General features: G+C 44.1%; 1 protein-coding gene across 1 annotated transcript in view; it reads right to left on the bottom strand.

Moving 5' to 3' along the window:
• The window catches only part of DCX (doublecortin), a 141,259-nt gene that overhangs the window by 38,251 nt on the left and 84,498 nt on the right, over positions 1-18,510 (bottom strand). Inside the window, exon 4 of the mRNA XM_075538440.1 lies at positions 1,356-1,458. Within this exon, the coding sequence (XP_075394555.1) occupies positions 1,356-1,458 (103 nt within the window). The remainder of the gene's footprint in view (positions 1-1,355; positions 1,459-18,510) is intronic.

The following is an 18,510-nucleotide window of genomic DNA, read 5'->3' as shown; positions in this document are numbered from 1 at the left end:
TGGATCCTTGTAATCAGTTCCCCCTTTCCAACCCACTCACCCTCCACTCTCCCAGCCTCGCCCCTCATACCCCTGGTCCTGAAAGTATCGTCCACCCTGGATTCCCTGATTGCACTCATTTTTTTGCTGAGGATACCAACACCTTTCATCTCTTGTTTAGGGACGGACAGCAAGAGTGTCAAAGAACACGGGCTAGAATCCAGCTCCCCTGAGTCTCTGGCGTGTGCTTTCTCCATGACAGTTTTCTTAACCTCATGCTATGATGCTCACAGTGCAACCCAAAAAGCTAGTTGGGGCTTAGGACACTTTCATGTTGCCTCCTACTTAAAGGTGCATGGCCATATCAATTATCCAAAAATATTAGAAGATTTGTGCTCATCCGTTGAGTGTTGTGAAAACCTGGGATAATCTGAAGGCTCTTTTCTGACTCTCTTCCCTCTTGTTTGGATTGACTACAAATCATGTTACACTTTAGAGATCATGCCTCAGGCTGGGACTGGCGATGGTGTGGGAAATTGGAAATCACCTGGAGTTGGTTTTCCTATTTCTTGGTCATTTACCTTCTCAGAGGGAACATAGGGAAAAAAAAGTCACCTCCACCAGGATATTGGTCACTGGAGTTGTTTATAAAGCTTATATTGCAAAAACACCTTGGTTTTTTCCACACTCTACTCCTCCTAAGTAGTCACATGTATTGGATGTGTCTTTCCAGGATGGTTACATCCCAACCAGAGGCAATTCACCATTGCCTTACACAGGGACCTTGGCCTCAAGGGAAAGAAGATGGGCAGATGTACTTCTCCTTCCTGAGATGAATGGTGCGCTGGGTTTCTGAACCACATAGCCCAGTGAAATGGAACAGTAAATCCAAAGGTGGGGAAAGGGAACACGACACTGAGTACAATAAAATGTTGAGGGTTAGGGTTAGGGTTAGGGTTAAAGAAAAAATAAATAAATAAAATGTTGAAACAAAATGCTTTCAAAATGAGCTTAACAGCTGGAAGGTGTCGACAGGAAAAAAGGTATAAGTATGCTATCCCTACAATTTCAATTACATCTATGATCTTCTCGACTCTGTCAGCCCATGTGGCAAAAGATGGGGTTCTGGAAATATGGCCACTATTGAGACTGGTGTGGTGGGTTTTATTGCATCTGGAGTTTGGGCATCGGGGATCTTCAACCTTTCTCGTAGTGAGTGACCTATGTGCCCCAAGTATGCAGGATACAGGTGAGAAAACCTGCCCTTTAGGCACCCTGCATGGAGGTTCTCCAGATCGTATGAACCTGCCCATGTAAACCCCAGGAGACAGACCTACAGAGGTCACAGGTTGATGGAATCCAGTGGTCGTCCTTACCATTTTCATCCAGGGAAAAATCATCTTGAGCGTAGCGAAACTTTTCAGGACCACAGGCAATAAACACATCATCATCACCGAAGAAGTCATGGAGACAGGTAACCTATAGAGAAAGCAGAAATGCTTGTTGCCATTGGAGGAGCTTGTGACAATGAACCGAACACTATGTTGTTGGGGGGGGGGGGGATTCACTTGTCTGCCATTATTCCCAGCCAACGCAGAGATTCCCCCACCCCCACTTTTAAAAAAAAAGAATATCTATCACATTCAGTCTGTACAATGTCCATCAAAAACTCCAACTCCCTGCCATTGAGTCAATTCCAGCCCACGGTGACCCTACAGGACTGAATAGAGGTACCCCTCTGGGTTTCCAAAACTGTAGCTCAGAGCAGGAATAGACAGCCTTCTCCTTCTCCTGGGGAACAGTCCAATGTGTCACCTACTGTGTCTCCAAGGCTCCTCAATTGTCCACAAATTAAACAAATAAAAACCAAACTCACTGCTCAATTCTGACTTGTGGAACAGGGTAGAATTGCCTGGGTTTATGAGATTATAACTATTTATGGGAGTAGAAAACCACACCCTCTCCCAAAGATCGGCCGGTGGTTTTGAACCACTGTACCACTAGGGCTCCTAGTGAGAGATTATATATTGAGGGATTATTTAGTGGGGATCATTGTCTTTCAGTATGGCCCATTGTGTTCACTGTACCAAGATTATGACTGAGACCATCTCCACCTGGAATGGGGAATCCCTCCCTCTGAAGACAAAGTTAGCATGTAAATAATGCTACAGATATCATCTTTTCTTAGTGCTTCAAAGTCTGGGTGCTCCTTAACACTGGGGCCAAAGGTCTAGGATGAGGCTGATGAGAAAGAGCTGCAGCCCATGGTTAATAAGTCACTGTGGCTTACACAGAGAAAAAGTCCTCTCTTCGGCATGAGTTCTCAAAGAAGCATGACATTCTGAACTGTTCCTTCAGGATACCCCAAAATTGAACTTGTATTAAAAATCGGCTATGAACCTGGTCTTGATCCATAATATTGTGTCTCTCTAAGGACCTCAGAGTGGGACACTCGGCAGATCACTTCAGACTTGATCAAGAGGAATGGGCCCCCGTTGGGGCTCTGTTGTAAAAGCCATGTTCCCAGGATCTCTCCTGCCCTATGAAACCTGATGCATTGCCTCTTCTCCACAATAGAAAGGCAGTCTTCTCAACCCCTTTTCTGGACAAAGAAACCGCGGTCCTTGGGAAAGCATGTTGCTCTTTGTAGTCTCCTTACTTATCACTGTTCACAATTAAATCTGATAATTAGGCCAGTACATCAGGGAAACCCCAGGAGAAACCAGCGTCAAAACATGCTTATCCCATCTATAGCTTGAGAGTGTCCAAAGCCTCTAATTGTTTTAAGCTTCCAGTTTCAGCTGCCAGCCATGGTTTTCCAAAGGCAGAGTGCTCACAAACTAACAACAGCATGCTGGGTGCAGAGGGTAATATGTTACATTTGAAAAATGTTTATATTAATAACAGCATCCCGCACCCAGGGCCTATTCAATTCTTGTTTTCCCAGCCAAGTTGATTGTAAGCCTTACACAAAGGGAGTGATGCTTAATGAGTATCCCTATTGTCTCAGCCCTCCAACCATCCCGGAGATGTTAAAAGAAGGGAGGGAGACTTGGAGGACAGCCAGAGTCGTTCCCATGAAGTCTCTGCCCTGGGTCTTGGCCTCATCAAGTAGGCCAACACTCTTCTTCAGCCCCTTGACCCTCACCTATCTATACTACAAACATGCATTCTCCCCTAATTGAAAGATTTCCCTGTGAGACCCACTCTGCTAAGAACTTCAATTCATCATCTCATTTCACCCTCACGACAAGTCCTAGAGACAGGCATTATTGTCATCCCTATTTTACAAACAAGAAAACCGAGGTGTGGAGACACTAAGTAAGTACATTGTCCAATGAAAAGTGGGTTGAAGTCAAACAAACTCCGATCCATCCGACTCCAAAGCCTGTGTTTCTAACACACACTCCTCACCCCCCAGCAAGGAAAAAGGACTTATGCTTAGTTCAGACACTGAGGATACAAAGATAAACAAGACTGAAGTCCTGAATGCATGGGGCTTGTAATCTGATGGGGTGAGAGACATTGAAACAGAGCATTTCAATTTAGATGTGTACTAGGATCCAGGGGCGCTGTCGATGATCATATCTAAGTGTTGCAGTCCTTGGATGGCACTACTAGTTCATATATATATATTATACATATATAATTTTATTGGGGGCTCTTACAACTCTTTATCACAATCCATTGTGTCAAGCACATTTGTACATTTGTTTCCCTCCTCATTCTCAAAACATTTGCTTTCTACTTGAGTCCTTGGTATCAGCTCCTCGTTTCCCCCCTCCCTACCTGCTCCCCCCCATAAACCCTTGATATTTTATAAATTGTTATTATGTTGTCGTATCTTACATTGCCTGCCTTCTCCCTCCACCCACTTTTCTGTTGTTCTGTAAGCATCCCAAATATTGCCCTGTTCACAGATCCATTGGCAAAGGATATATGGCTTTGAGCCCTATTAAAGACCGCTCCCTACATAGTGGACCTTCGCTCAGGAAAAGATGGAGGCACTAATGTTAATACATCTCTTTACCTTGGAATTGATTGCCTCTTGTCACTTCCTTGACCTTGAAGATCACAGTCACACCTTCTTGTTTAAGACTGCACGTGGACCCTCATGGGTCATGAGCAAGGAAACGCTCATCCACAGGCACCCATCTAGGAATTGGCATCCTTTCAGAACAGCCTTGTTCCAAGACGTTTGTTTGTGTTCACCTGGTCCTCCACATTAGCTCTCAGGTTTTCTGAATGTGAAGCCAAGTTTATCCTTTCCTCTATATCTCTTCAGAGGCCTGGTGGCATAACATGCTGGGCTGTGGTCTACGAGGTCTAAGGTTTGAAACCACCAGTGGTTCCACAGGACGAAGCAGGGGCTTCCTACTCCTATAAAGAGTTACAGTCTCGGAAACCACAGAGACAGTTCTATGGGGTCGCCATGAGTCAGAATTTTTTAAAATCATTTTATTGGGGGCTCACACAGCTCTTATCACAATCCATACATTCATCCATTGTGTCAAGCACAATTGTACATTTGTTGCCATCATCATTTTCAAAGCATCTTCTTTCTACTTGAGCCCTTGATATCAGCTCCTCATTTTCCCCTCCTTTCCCCACCCTCCCTTCCTCATGAACCCCCAATAAATTATAAATTATTATTTTCATATTTCACATCATCTGCTGTCTCTGTTCACTCACTTTTTAAAACAGCGATCTTTAAAGAAAAAACTGAATGGAAAAAGGAAATATAAACCCAAACTAACTCCTCCTCTCCCGTCATTTTCAACTCCTAGGCTCGGCAACCCACAGGGCAGTTCATGTGTGTCGTCCTGTGGGTCCCTAGGAAATCAACCAACAGCTATAAAATTTTTAGTAAGGACTTCAGACCACGACCTTGCACAAAGAAGACACCAGAGCATGCCTTTGTGACGTATCTGTAAACCTTGCTTCCCTAGAAGAAAACCCCAAAGTTCAGAAGCAGCCCCATGTCCGGACACCCTGCTGTTAGATGACAGAGCCTTTGGAGATGCTCAGCATTTCTATGACAAGGACCCACCCTCCTGAAATCTCAAGCCTTGCTACCCGAATCAGGCATTAGGAAAAAATCCTTTGGAGAACCTCTCCTATGGGGAGCTTCTAAGAAAGGCGAAGCTGCCCATGCTTCTGACAAATTCACGATGCTGTGGCTGGTTTCAAGCATATTCATTTTGCTATCCAGCTGTTCAGCATCAGGTTTCGTGTGTGACCTCACCCTGCAGACAAATGCACATCATGCATGGAGATACCCCGCTTTCCCAGATACCTTAGGTATTGAGACATAGCAGACCTCTTCTTTGTTACAAATGCCAACAAACCAAAGTCACTGCCATCAAGGGTGGGTTTCAAATGCTGACCTTTTAGTGAGAAGCCGAACACTTAAGCCACCATGCCAGCTGGACTGCTTTCTTTTTTATGGGGCTGGGAAAAACAACGAATTCCATCGTCCATATGAGGTCCCCCCAAGGCACAGAGAGCTGACGTGAATCAAGGACATGAGACTGGCTCTTGGCAAATTGAGACAAGCACTCAAGAGAGCTTCCCTTCAGGACATTTGCTTTCTTTCTCCTGTTGGGACTTCAGGACATTTTCATGTCCTCCTTTACTTGTCTTCCGAAAACCCCACATTCGAAGGCTTGTAAATAGCCCAAAGTAGGAGTCTGCCTGGTACGTGGTGAGTGGCTGCAGTCAAACATTTAACTGAATCGGGGGTGGTGGGAGGGAAGGAAAGGTTCTGTCTGGAACACACCTTTCATTTATGGACAAAATTAAATGTATGTTCAGGATTGTAACTGGCAACTAAGCAAGTGGTAGAGAGGAGGAAGGAAAGAAGACAGAAGGAAAAGAAACAGGACAAGAAGAGGAGAATAGAGTGCATGATAGAATTCTCAAATGAAACTCACACCCACCTACACCTGATATTTAAAATATCCATGTAGGTTAATGCAACTTAAAGTCCACCATCGTGTATACTACACAGGCATGATAATGTGAATTACTTTACTTTGAGATAAAATGTCTACCGTTAGGTAGCAAAAGATGCAGTACATTGAAGAGTCATTATGCTACCATTGAAGTCACCCAGTGCTACATTGGGTTAAGCACTGGGATACTAATCATCAGGATGAGACTAGAGACTTCTGTAAAGACTTACAGCCTTCGAAACCCTGAGGAGCAGTGCTACTCTGTCCATAGGGTTGCTATGAGTTATACTCAGCTTCGTGATTATAGGTGTGATACTACTGACAGCATCCTCAAAGAGTAAGTATCTTGCTGCCATCAGCTTCAGCATGAATCGCCTTTGGGCATTTCAGTCAGAGGATATAACAGGGAAGCATGATAACTCATCTTTATAATTATAGAACTACTAAAACCGTCAATAAAATCAAGTCACATTAACATGAAACCATGAACTGGATGCTCTTCCTTAAAAAAAAAAAGAACAAAGAAACAAACAAAAAAAGACATGCAGGGGTTGGGGCAAGGAGGTCAGCTTGGATGTGTATGAGTCTCAACAACAGATTATGTGGAGGGTCCAGGGCTCCAAAGTCAGAGGACCAGTGGGAAATGAAGCTAGCATACCATTGTGTGTGAGCAGTTTGGGTCTATTCGCAGAAAATGGAAAATTCACTCTGTAACTTGATTTTTAACTCGATTCGATTTCCCATCGACATATTACCAGATGCTGGAAGCTCCTTCTTGTATGATCCCTGCTGTTGGTAGAGTGTACATATGAGGGGGGAAATTATCTTAGGAAGGAAGGAAAGTCTTGTTTATCCACCTTTGAGACTCCCTTTCCAAATGCAAAATCTTTCATTCAATGCTCAACCCCACTAATATCCATTCATTAAGCCCTTACTATGGACAGGGAATGAGGGGGGAGATACAAAAAACGTCTACAGAAAAGATCATTAGCTTCAAAGAGTTGACAATATAATAAGCAGGGAAGAACCATATAAATAACTGGAATACCAGACAGTCTGTTGTTAATGTTATTATAGAGGCCCAAAGAACAAGGGGAACACAAAGGACAAAGAGAACAATTCTCATAGCAAGAACCGGGGAAGGCTTCGTAGAAATGACACAAAATCTAAGCCTTGAAGGTGGAAAGGACCTGGGTTGATGGAGATGGGAGGAAAAGCATGCCAGACACAGGGACTAGTCGGAGCAAAGGGAGAGCTGCAAAAGCGTGCCTTTTATTTAAATGTCTTGGAATAAAGAGCTGTATCTTGCCCACTTTAATCGCAGAAATGCTGATTCCCCAAAGCTGGGTACAGCACAATTGCCCAAACCCGTCTGCCAACCTTCTGCAGAGACAAAACGCACAACACTGCCTGCTTTCAGAATTCAGGCTGAATGGGAGAGCAGAGAATGTCTAGGAGGTGGGGGGAAGGAGTGGCCCCAATGGTGAGGATGAGGGATCCCTGGGGCAAGACAGACCAACCACCCTGATTTCACAGTTTTGCCAAGAGTAGCTGGCAAACTTCACCAACTCTGTTAATGGAAGAGTCAGTAAACATTCCGGATGAGGCTTTTTCTAAAAGTTACTGCTGCTCTTATTCAGGAACATTTCCTGTCTGCCAAGCCTGGCTCAGCCCCAGACAGACATTGTTTCTGCGACTGCAGCTTTCTTATCAAGCTCCTTTTCCTGGGGTTATCGTGAAGTTTGACTTGTGCCATTCGGATGCCAGCATTTTTGTTAGGCAAGCCACCCCTTGGTGCTGTAGTGCCTCTTTTGGGACCTCTGTTTATTCAGCGCCTCAAGCCTCTCTAAAATCTGCATGGAAATTGCAACAACGTCACTCACGTTTGCATAACACTTTTACTATTTTAAAAGCTCTATCATATTTACAATATGTAGTACTATCTTCCACGCGTCAATTCTCCTCGCAACAGAATCTATGTTGTCCTCCATCCTCAGCACTCCACCAAGTCTGGTTTTATTAAGGCCAAGAGTGACTTCTATGTTGTCAAATGCAATGATTATTTGTCTGGCTTCATCTTACTCAACTGTGCACCAAAATTTGATATAGGTTGAGCAACACTCCCTCACCCCTCCACTCCCTTTCTCAACTTCTGGGATATCACATTCTTTTGGATTTCCTCCTACCTCACTTAATTGGCCAGGCGGTGTAGTGGGCACTCATTGGGCTGCATTCCACAAGGACAGCAGTTTGAATCCACCAGCTGCTCCAAGGAAAAAAGACGAGCTTTCTACTCTTCTAAAGAGTTCCACTCTTGGGAACCCACAGGGGCTGTAGAGTTGCCATGAGTGGCAAACTGGAAGGCAATGCTGGGATTTTGATCACTTAATCTCCTTCATAGGATGACCTTTCTCTTTCAAACTTCTCAGTATTTTAGGTTTTTCTTCTAGAGAAGGCCAAGTCAAGTTTCAACTAAACTGAGAGGTCTCCCTTACCATTCTATCTAATGTGGCCTGCTACCAGCTCCATCCAAAGCATCCAGGGTACATGGGAGCAGAGTTCTCCTCTGTCTAGTTTAACAATGCAACCACATGACGCCCAAAATGCACAAAAGTCACATTTCTAAAAAGTATGATTAGCGGTAGCACCAATCAGAAGAGTCCCCAAACCACAATGAAATCTTAGTTTCTTAATATGGAAGTATAATAAGGTCCTCTCCAGATCACTGTCCTTTGCAGGATATGGAAAGGAAAATCATAAGAAATGAAGACTGACTTCTTCACTAAATACCAAACCTATTTGTTTTCCAATGATTTACCTCGCAACAGCTTAGTGGTAATTCTCTTCCTCACTAAACACTGCTCAGGTTTCCTAGTTGCCTGATATGGGCTGAAGCTTAACCATGGTGAGGATGACACAGGATCTGGGGTGTTTTGACCCATTCTTTCAGGGTTGCTAGGAATCAGAACCTGCTCAAAGCCACCCAACAACAACAGTTGCCCTAAGCACTCTCTCCCCTCTTTCAGTCATGAAATCATCCTTTCCTTGACTTCCTCTGACTTCCTTTGCCTGCTTTCCTCCAGGTGCTTAGCTTTGGGTGTGACCTATCCCAGGACCTCCAGAAACCATGTAGCGGCTTGTAATGGGTGTGTGAGACTGTTCCCCGTATCTTGTCCTCCTCTGTGAAGTCCCAACCCCTTTGCAGCCAGTGCAACCATTCCTTTCACAAGTCATATTTTAGGGGCTGACTGTCTGGTCTCAGCACTACATCTTTTTTTTGGGATCATTTTATTAGAGGCTCATACGCTTATCATAGTCTATACATAAATCAACTGTGTAAAGCACATCTGTACATTCATTACCCTTATCATTCTCAAAATATTTGCTCTCCACTTAAGCCCCTGGCATCAGGTCCTCATTTCCCCCTCCCTCCCCGCTTCCCCCTCCCTCATAAACCCTTGATAATTTATAAATTATTATTTTGTCATATTTTGCCCTGACGTCTCCCTTCACCCACTTTTATGTTGTCCGTTCCCCAGGGAGGAGGTCACATGTAGATGCTTGTAATCAGTTCAAGCTTTCTAACCCACTCTCTCTAACCTCCCAGTATTGCCACTGGTCCTAAAGGGATCATCTGTCCGGAATTCCCTGCGCTTTCAGTTCCCATCTGTACCAGTGTAAATCCTCTGGTTTAGCCAGACTTGCAAGGTAAAATTCGGATCATGATAGTGGGGGGCGGGGGAGAGGAAGCATTTAGAGCCTAGAGGAAAATTGTATTCTTCATCTTTGCTACATCGCACCTTGACTGGCTCGTCTCCTCCCTGAGACCTCTCTGCAAGGGGCTCTCCAGTGGCCGACAACTGGGTTTTGGGTCTCCACTCTGCACTCCCCACCCCTCATTCACGATGGTAATTTTTTTTTGTTCTGATGATGCCTGTTACCTGATCCCTTTGACATCTTGTGCTCGCATCTGCTGGTGTGCTTCTTCCATGGGCTTTGTTGCTTCTGAGCTAGATGGCCGCTTGTTTACCTTCAAGCCTTTAAGACCCCAGACCCTATATATTTTCATAGTCAGGCACCATCAGCTTTCTTTGCCACATTTGCTTATGCACCCATTTGTCTTCAGCGATCATATCATGGAGATGAGCACACAATGATATGATTTTTTGTTCTTTGATGCCTGATAACTGATCCATTCAGCACCTCGTGATCACACTGGCTGGTGTATTCTTCCATGTGGGCTTTGTTGCTTCTGAGCTAGATGGCCGCTTATTTACCCTCAAGCTTTTAAGACCCCAGACGCTATATCTTTTGATAGCTGGGCACCATCAGCTTTCTTCACGACATTTGCTCATTCACCAGCTTTGTCTTCAGCAGTTGTGTTGGGAAGGTGAGCATCATAGAATGCCAATTTAATAGAAGAAAGTATTCTTGCATTGAGGGAGTACTTGAGTGGAGGCCCAATGTTTTTCTTCTACCTTAATACCTAACCTACAAATATAGGCATATAGATCTATTTCCCTATCCCCATATATAAATATATTTGCATATATACATGTCTTTATCTAGACCTCTATAAATGCCCTTTGCCTCCTAGCTCTTTCCTCTATTTCCCTTGACTTTCCTCCTGTTCCACTATCATGCTAAGTCCCCACCTGGGTTTCAGCGATGCCTCTTGGTTACATTACCCTTGATCATGCCCTACTAGGCCTCCCACACCCAACTCACCACCAATGTGGATCACTTGTTATTCCCTTGTCCCTGATTTTGTTAACACCACTTCCTTTCCCCCACCTCCCCCTCTCCCATGTCCCCCCGGAACTGTTGGTCCCGTTGTTTTCTCCTCCAGATTATTCATCCAGCCTATTTTATTTAGACTGACCTGCAGAGATAATAACATACACAAAAGCAAGACCGAGCAAAACCAAACAACAATATACAACAAACCACTGACAAAGAACAAAACAAAACACAATAAGAAAGAAAAGCTTGTAGTTAGCTCAAGGATAACTTGTTGGCCTTTAGGAGTATTTTCCAGTCCAGTCTGTTGGGGCACCATTCCCTGGCCCCAAAGTCCACCTTCAGCATTCCCTGGGGACCTTGCTGCTCCATTCCCTTGCTGTTCTGCTGCACTCCCCCAGTGCTTTGCCTCAGTGTGGCGGGATCAGATAGGGCATATTTCCCACACTGTGTCTCCAGTGCTGTCCCCAGCAGGGCCATGGGTCAGTGAGGGGCATCACATCTCATAGTGGGGCTGGCCATGTGGTCCTCTCTGTGAACTGGCTGCTCTAATTGGGGTCATTGTCCTCAAGGCCTGGTTCAGCACTACATCTGATGGAGTCTTTCTCCATCCTTGATTGGCGAAATGTGACTGGTTCTTAGAAGCACTGCAAGAGACTGCAGGTATTGCTCACTCTCTGTCACTTGATTCTCCCACTGCTCTCAGCCTCACAGGTCACAGCGACACTTCTCACTCCATTCTAGAATTCCTCCCTGGAAATCCCGGTTAGATTGAAATCCACATTGTCTCATCACAGTTGGGCATTTGGTCCTCCATGGTATTCTTAACAGGAACCTGAATGGCATAGTAGTGGTTACGAATTGAGCTGCTAACTGCAAGATCAGCAGTTGGAAACCATCAGCTGCTCTGTGGGGGAAAAGCGAGGCTTTTGACTCTCATAAAGAGTTATAGTCTTCGAAACTCCAAGAGGCAGTTCTACCCTGTTGTATCAGGTCACAGTGAGTTGGCATTGACTCAGTTGCAGTGACTTTACTTTTGTTGGGTGTGTATTCTCAGTCTTTACAATGATTGTTCCTTGAATGACGAAAGGCCATGGTGACCCCATTAGATTAAAAATAATAATAATCTGTTAAGTGCTCTCACCTCCACTACCTCATTTGGTGTATGAGTCTCCCACCTTCCTCCCACTCCAATTAAACATCAAAGTTAAACAATTTGTACAAAGTTACATTGCAAGTTAGTGACAGAGCTGATAGTAAAACTCAAGACAGTTTATATATTACTGACATATTTGATACCTACATCATCCAGCAAAGACACTCGTTTCCTAGATAGGGCAGCCCTCGGAATAAAAACAAGCAAGGGGCTCTGGGTACAATGAAAATACCAGTGGGTTAGGAGACACCCTGAAGGGAAGATGGGAAGGAATAAGATTTTCTCCCATTTTACCAGGAGTTTGTTGTGATTTAATAACCTGAGCTAGGCAGTGCCAGTTCCCCCTGGACGGCTGGCACCCCCTCAAAATTCAAGGGTGTTTTTCCTTAGCTTTGCTTTGCCATTTCCCAGCGTCTCAGAGTTAGTTCCCACCGAGGGCCTCTCGGGGATGAGAACAGCTGCAGAGGTGCTGGAGCTGGGCTGCTGAGTCCATGCCCGGGACCGACACCTGCCCCTCCATAGGGCCTTGGGGACAAGTTGGCTCAGAGAAACAGGGACGAGACAGAACTCCATTCATCAGAGAGAACTGGTGTGGAAAAACCCTGCTTGATTCCTTGGCACCACTAAGCCCTAAGGTTGGCCATGGGCCACACACAACTCTAGGTTTTGTCCACTAGGGTCAATTAAAATAAGCGAGTGTGCTTTTCGGGCCCCTCATAGTTATCAATGACACTTCACAGTTATCTGGTGTCGGCTATGTGCAAAGTGTGGCGAGGTTATGATTTTGGGATTCGGTCAGGGAGGGAAGGTATGTTCAAAAAGGCTGGAAGGGCCAGCTAGATTCGTGGTGAAACCTCGCCACTGATTCCCGGAGGAATCTTAGAGAAGTTGATTGCTCTCTGGACCTCAGGTTCCTCTGCTGTGAGATGAGATTGTTAGAGCCTTTTTGAGGCCCGTCTTTTGTATGTTGTCTACAAATCCTTTTGAGAATTTGTATAAAAGCTACGGATCTTCTCCCCAGGCATATGTGTATCCAAACACACTCATATCATGTGAATTTTACATATACTTTAGGGGGGTTTCAGGATCTCCCTGAAACTCATTCACGGACCCCAAGTTAAGTCTAAGTCAGTAGCTTTTCTTAGGTCTCTTCTAGCTCTGACAGTCTATGAAGCATTCCAGGCTGGACACAGTTAATGAGTAGAGACACCAGGGCCAGAACATTGGCAGCTGTCGTGGAATCCCAGAGGCTTAACTATACTCCCTTCCCAGGCTTCCTGAGACTCCAGTCCAAGGGAAGCAAAAGGATATAAGCTCATTTGCTGCAAACTGGGTCCAAGGGAAGCCAAGGGGTGCAAACTGATTTATAGCAACCAGAGACCAGAGTGTACATGAGACAGTGGCCTCCCAGGTTGCTGGAATTTAGTAGGAAGATGAACTTTCTGAGAGAGAAACAACAAGTGAGCCATGGCCTTCAAGTCTTCCTCATGATTGAATGGGGATAGGACAAAAAAGGACTACCCAATTAGCCAGGAACCTACAGGTCTAACGTACATGTTTAGAGATGCTGACTTAGAAGGTAATTCTCAATATGACTTCTCAGAACGCAGATGTCTATACATCCCTCAAGATTTCTGTGCTATTTACATAATACATGTTACCCCATCAGAAAAACAAGTGGTTGGGGTAGAAGGAAAGAAGGGATTTGTGGGTATACCAGTCACAGCACCTTGACTAGGCAACATATGACACACTCAGCATGTATAAATTGAATAGAGCTTACTAAAGGAGCTTTTTCTATTAAATACAAGAAAGAAATGAGAGATATGAAAACTGGTTACAGGAGGGTCCATTATCACCCTTAGGCCTAAAGGGAAAAAGGGAGGGAGCAGCTGTCAGAATTCAGAGGGTGCTAGAGAGCACATGACAACCACATAGAAAGGGTTCCCCAATGGGTGCTATGCCCTTCAGCCAAGGGTTGCAGGCAACTCCTAGGAGCTCCTTAGGCAGAATGTCAGACAACAAATAGCCAACTTCATTCTTCTTTTCTCCACTGGTTTTCCCCATTGGCCAAACTCAAGTGAAAGCCCAAAGATAATGGCTCCTGTTGATGTAAGTTAGGCTCCAAGGACAGAGCATGGATCAGGGTAGAGAGGTCTGCAGGAAGGTCTGGAGGCTAGGTATGCCACTGTGGCAAAAAAATAAAAAGAGAGAGAGAGAGAGAGAGAGAGAGAGAGAGAGAGAGAGAGAGAGAGAGAGAGAGAGAAAAGAAAAGGAATTGCTGCCTAGAATACAATATCTGTCTAATGGGGCCATGATATTCTTGAAAACATAATTGAAGAGATGTGCACAACAATAAATGAATAAGAACATCATTTTTTTACTTTTCAGAGTCTACGTATTTCATGCTACTGTCACCCACTGCCCTACCTGAACCATACAGTTCACAAGTAAGCAAGTAGGTGTTTCCATTTTGTAGATGGTAAAAGTGAGGTTCAACCAAGGTTAGGTGATTTTCAAGAGTGAATGTCTATAAAGAGAGGAAGGGAAGTTACAACTTGGACTTGGAGTCCTGGTCCAATGTCATTTCCACTAATTCATCTTGTCTGGATCATGTGTACATTTACAAAGCTGTTCTTCCATGCCTGCAGAAGATCCTTACTGCTTCTGACAGATTTGAAAATGCACCCCAAAGGCAGTAACAATGGGGAAAAGTACATAGAATCCTACCTCACAATTTTAGGAAACAGTCAAGTACACTGGGTGGTGAAGGACGGCTGTTGGAAACCTTTCAACTGTTCCAGACCAGAAGTTCTTAGAGCTAGTTCTTGCCAAAATGTTGACCTAATCAAGGTTCCCAGTTCGCTCTCGCTCTCTCTCTCCTTCCCTCCCTCCTTTCTTTATTCCTGCTCTCACTTCCTCTCTTGCCCTTTCATGGTCTCTGCGTGCCCCACCTCATCAGCTTCCAATACTCCTAATATTGATACTTCCAATGTAAGAGATATGTGAGTTACTGGTGGAGAAGTGGTTATTCATTGGGCTGCTAAGTGCACGGCCAACAGTTCAAAACCATCATTAGCCACTTCACGGGAGAAAGATGAGACTCTACTCCTGTAAAGAGTTACAGTCTTGGAAACCCATGGGGGCAGTTATGCCCTGTCCTGTAGGGTCCCCATGAGTTGGAATGGGCAATGAGTTTTTATATAAAGGATGTAGTTAAATGAAAGCAGTGGACATGAATAAAGGACAAGTTCAAAGTAAACATTATGAAAACATAAACTTAGCTTGTTTTTTGAATTCAGTTGCAAAAACTATTTTTAAATTTGTCACAACTTTCAGGCAAACCATCTATTAGGTGTTCAGCAATGAAAATCAGCATAATTGTTTGCAATTAAATAGGAATTGAAGAAAATGCTAAGGTTTCAGTGGACTTAGAAACTGCAATGGTGTCTAATGGAGGAGATTAACCAGGCACTAGATAGGAAAGAATATTAGGAAATGATGTGATTGCAGATACCTATGTCTGCTTTTCATTTTGACCACCATCCTTAGACTCCCACCTCTGAAGCTAATGAATCATAGAATGACCAAGACCAATAAATATTCAAAATCCATAGATTCTAGAGTATGGTTCTCAGTCAGGGGTCATTTGCCCCTCCTCCTTACCAGGGGACATTTGGCAATGTCTGGAGACAGTTTATGTTGTTACAACTTGGAGAGGGGTTGCTGCTGGCATCGAGTGAGTAGAGGTCAGAGATTCTGCTCCACACTCTCCTATGCACAGGGCCATTGCCCACAACACAGAATTCTTCTGTCCAAAATGCCAATAGTGCTGAGATTGAGAAATCCTACTCTAGGACATTTGGTGACTGTTAAGATATTGCCTTAGCTATGACCACCACCGTTCCCACTGGGGGTTGAGGGGTGGGTGTGGTAATCATTGAGTCAATTTCAACTCATGGCAAGCCCATGTATGTCCTCAGAGTTTTAAGTGGCTGATTTTTAGCAAGTCCATTGTCAGGGTTTCTTCTGAGGCATCCCTGGGTGGACTTGAACTGCCAATCATTGGTGAATAGCCAAGCACTGAAGCGTTTTCACCACCCAAGGATTCCATACCTTTTGTGACTCACCTTAAAATATGGCTTCCTTGTTTCCACCTAAGGATACCAGGCTGACAGCTCTCTAGGGTTAGACCTACTTCAGTAGGCTTCTGGGCTAAGATAGATTTTATCTAATTTTCCATGGTCTTGTTGTTTTTATTGTCCATTGCTATTTAGGATTTGACCCTTGGCCTTCCGTTAACCCCAATAGAAGCTTATTTCCTGGTTCCTAACTGCTTGTCTGGTTAATGACTCACAGACTGCCTAGACCTCTGGCTTTGAAAAACCCTTGGCTCTTCTAGTCCTGGAATCTTTCCCAGGCTCTGAGGTCTAGTTCCATCCATGGTTTCAGTCTAACGCTGTTTTACTCATTCCATTCTGGGATAGCGACTAGGGTTTGGGTTGGTAATTACTTCTTGAATTTATGGAAGAAAGCTGCCAGTCCCAGGAAGGAAAGAATTCAATGAATTATCACCCAGGACAGGAGGGCCTCCTGCCATGGTTGCCAAAGGAAGGTTTCCATGTCAGTGTCAGCTGGCTTAAGCAGACAGAAAAATGTCCCGCACAGTGGTGTATACCAGCCAGTTTAGCATCCCACCCAGTTCATATTTAAAGGGGAGAAAAAGTTGAGATAAAAATGCAACCCCAGCATTGAAATAATGTCTTGTCTATATGTTTCTCAAATGTTTCTCTCATATGCCCCGAAGAGAATGTAAAGAAGGAATTTGAAAGAACATCAAAATCATCAGGATTACAACAATTAAGGCAGTTGCTTCCACTGCTAGTTTGCTACCAAACTTCCAATACTGATTGTTGCGCTGCAGGGTGGTACTGGGGAAAGCAGATGGCTTTTGCCCTGGTTCCATCACACATCGTTGAGGGATCAAGGACAAGTCACGTACGCATTCTGTGCTTCTGATCTCTTATCTGAAAAATGGAATGAATACTACTTGCAAGAACTCATAGTGCTTTCTTTCTTTGTTTGTTAAGAAAAGAGAGAGAGAAGACACCTACGGAGGTGTCTTGCAAAGTATTTGTGATTTATGAATGCAAATCATTATTCTTACTTTGAAAAATATGTGTGACCCAAGAGGAAATGAAGGTCAATAAGGTGGGACAATGGGAAGGCTGCTTTGGTAAAAATGAAAAGAGGAGAAAGAAGACAGAAAGGGAGGGAGGGAGGGAGGGACAGAAGGAGAGAGAGAGAAAGAGAAAAAGAGAGAGAGAGAGAGAGAGAGAGAGAGAGAGAGAGAGAGAGAGAGAGGGGAAGAGGAAGAGGAAGAGGAAGAAGAAAAGAGAAGGGAAGGGAAGAAGAAAGAAAGAATGAAATAAAGAAAGAAGAGGAGGAATAGGAGGCATTAAAGAGAACAAATACAATAAGGAAAGAAAAAAGAAAAACACTATTTGGGCTATCCTCTTTCATAGCATCCAAGGGCTAAAAGGGTAAATCACTGTCTTTCTCTGCCCCTAAAGCGTAAGGACTCAACTATAAGGTGCAAAGTTGGCTGCTTAAAGGTACCCAGAAGTGCCTCGGAAAGCAGACCCAGTGATCTGTTTCCCAAAGGCCACAACCTGGAAAACCTCACGAAACACTTCTCAGCACACCAGGAGACAGCATCCATCAGGATCGAGTTGTCAACTAACAACATCAACAATCGTGATGTGCTACAATCCTAAATTGGGGGTATCTTAATGCCTATTTTCTACAGCATCCCAATGGAGTGGGCTATGTGTGGGACTGCTGCAAGCTCAGCAGTTTTGAAATCCACAAGGATGAGTTTCTCTGTTCCCATAAAGAGGTGTAGACTCAAACACTAACGAGCCATTCCACTCTGCTTTATAGGGTTACTGTGCATCAGAATCAACGCAATGCCAGCTGTTGTTGTTTCGGCAGTTAGGATGGCCACTCTGGAAGGAAGACCAAGGAAATTTCTTTTAGAAAGATTTCATCCAAGAAGCCCTTATGAGCGGCTCTCCTCTGCAGCATATGGGGACACCAGAAGTGGGGCCTGACTCAATGCTATTTGGTATTTTTTTAATCTTCCTCTACACTTCTCTAACAGAACAAAAGCTCCCAAAGACACGCAGTAATACATTCCAGAATCAATTTTTAATCAAAAAATTCTTCTGAATACTTTCACTGATTTAATAGCATCCACTGAGTGGTCATGACACCATCGTGTTAAGGGAACAGGCACTCATAAGAGACAATACCTGTTTTCAAGAGATTTTTGTTTGGTGGAAATTTCTCAGCTGAGTTCTGTTGGCTAGAGTTGAATTACCACCTCTTACCTGAGTTCATCTCATGACTCTCCTCCCCCAAAAATGGACGTTTGGACATTGTTTATACAATCATCTAAACTATTTGGTATTTCAAGTTCTGATTCATGCCAATGGCTTTTGAGCTATGAAATTTATGGACTGAACACAATTTTGTGTCCCTGTACTACACCTTTTGGAAAAGAAGAGTGACTTTCAGGTTGCTGGAGGAAAAATGAATTGAATACGAATCTCTGATAAGCTAACTCATACTAAAGTATCCATAGCTTAATCTGTCTCCTACTGGGTAGGATGGGGAGAA

The sequence above is a fragment of the Tenrec ecaudatus genome, chromosome X (genome assembly GCF_050624435.1).
Source record: "Tenrec ecaudatus isolate mTenEca1 chromosome X, mTenEca1.hap1, whole genome shotgun sequence".
Lineage (NCBI taxonomy): Eukaryota > Metazoa > Chordata > Mammalia > Afrosoricida > Tenrecidae > Tenrec > Tenrec ecaudatus.
This window is presented reverse-complemented; position numbering and strand designations above follow the sequence as displayed.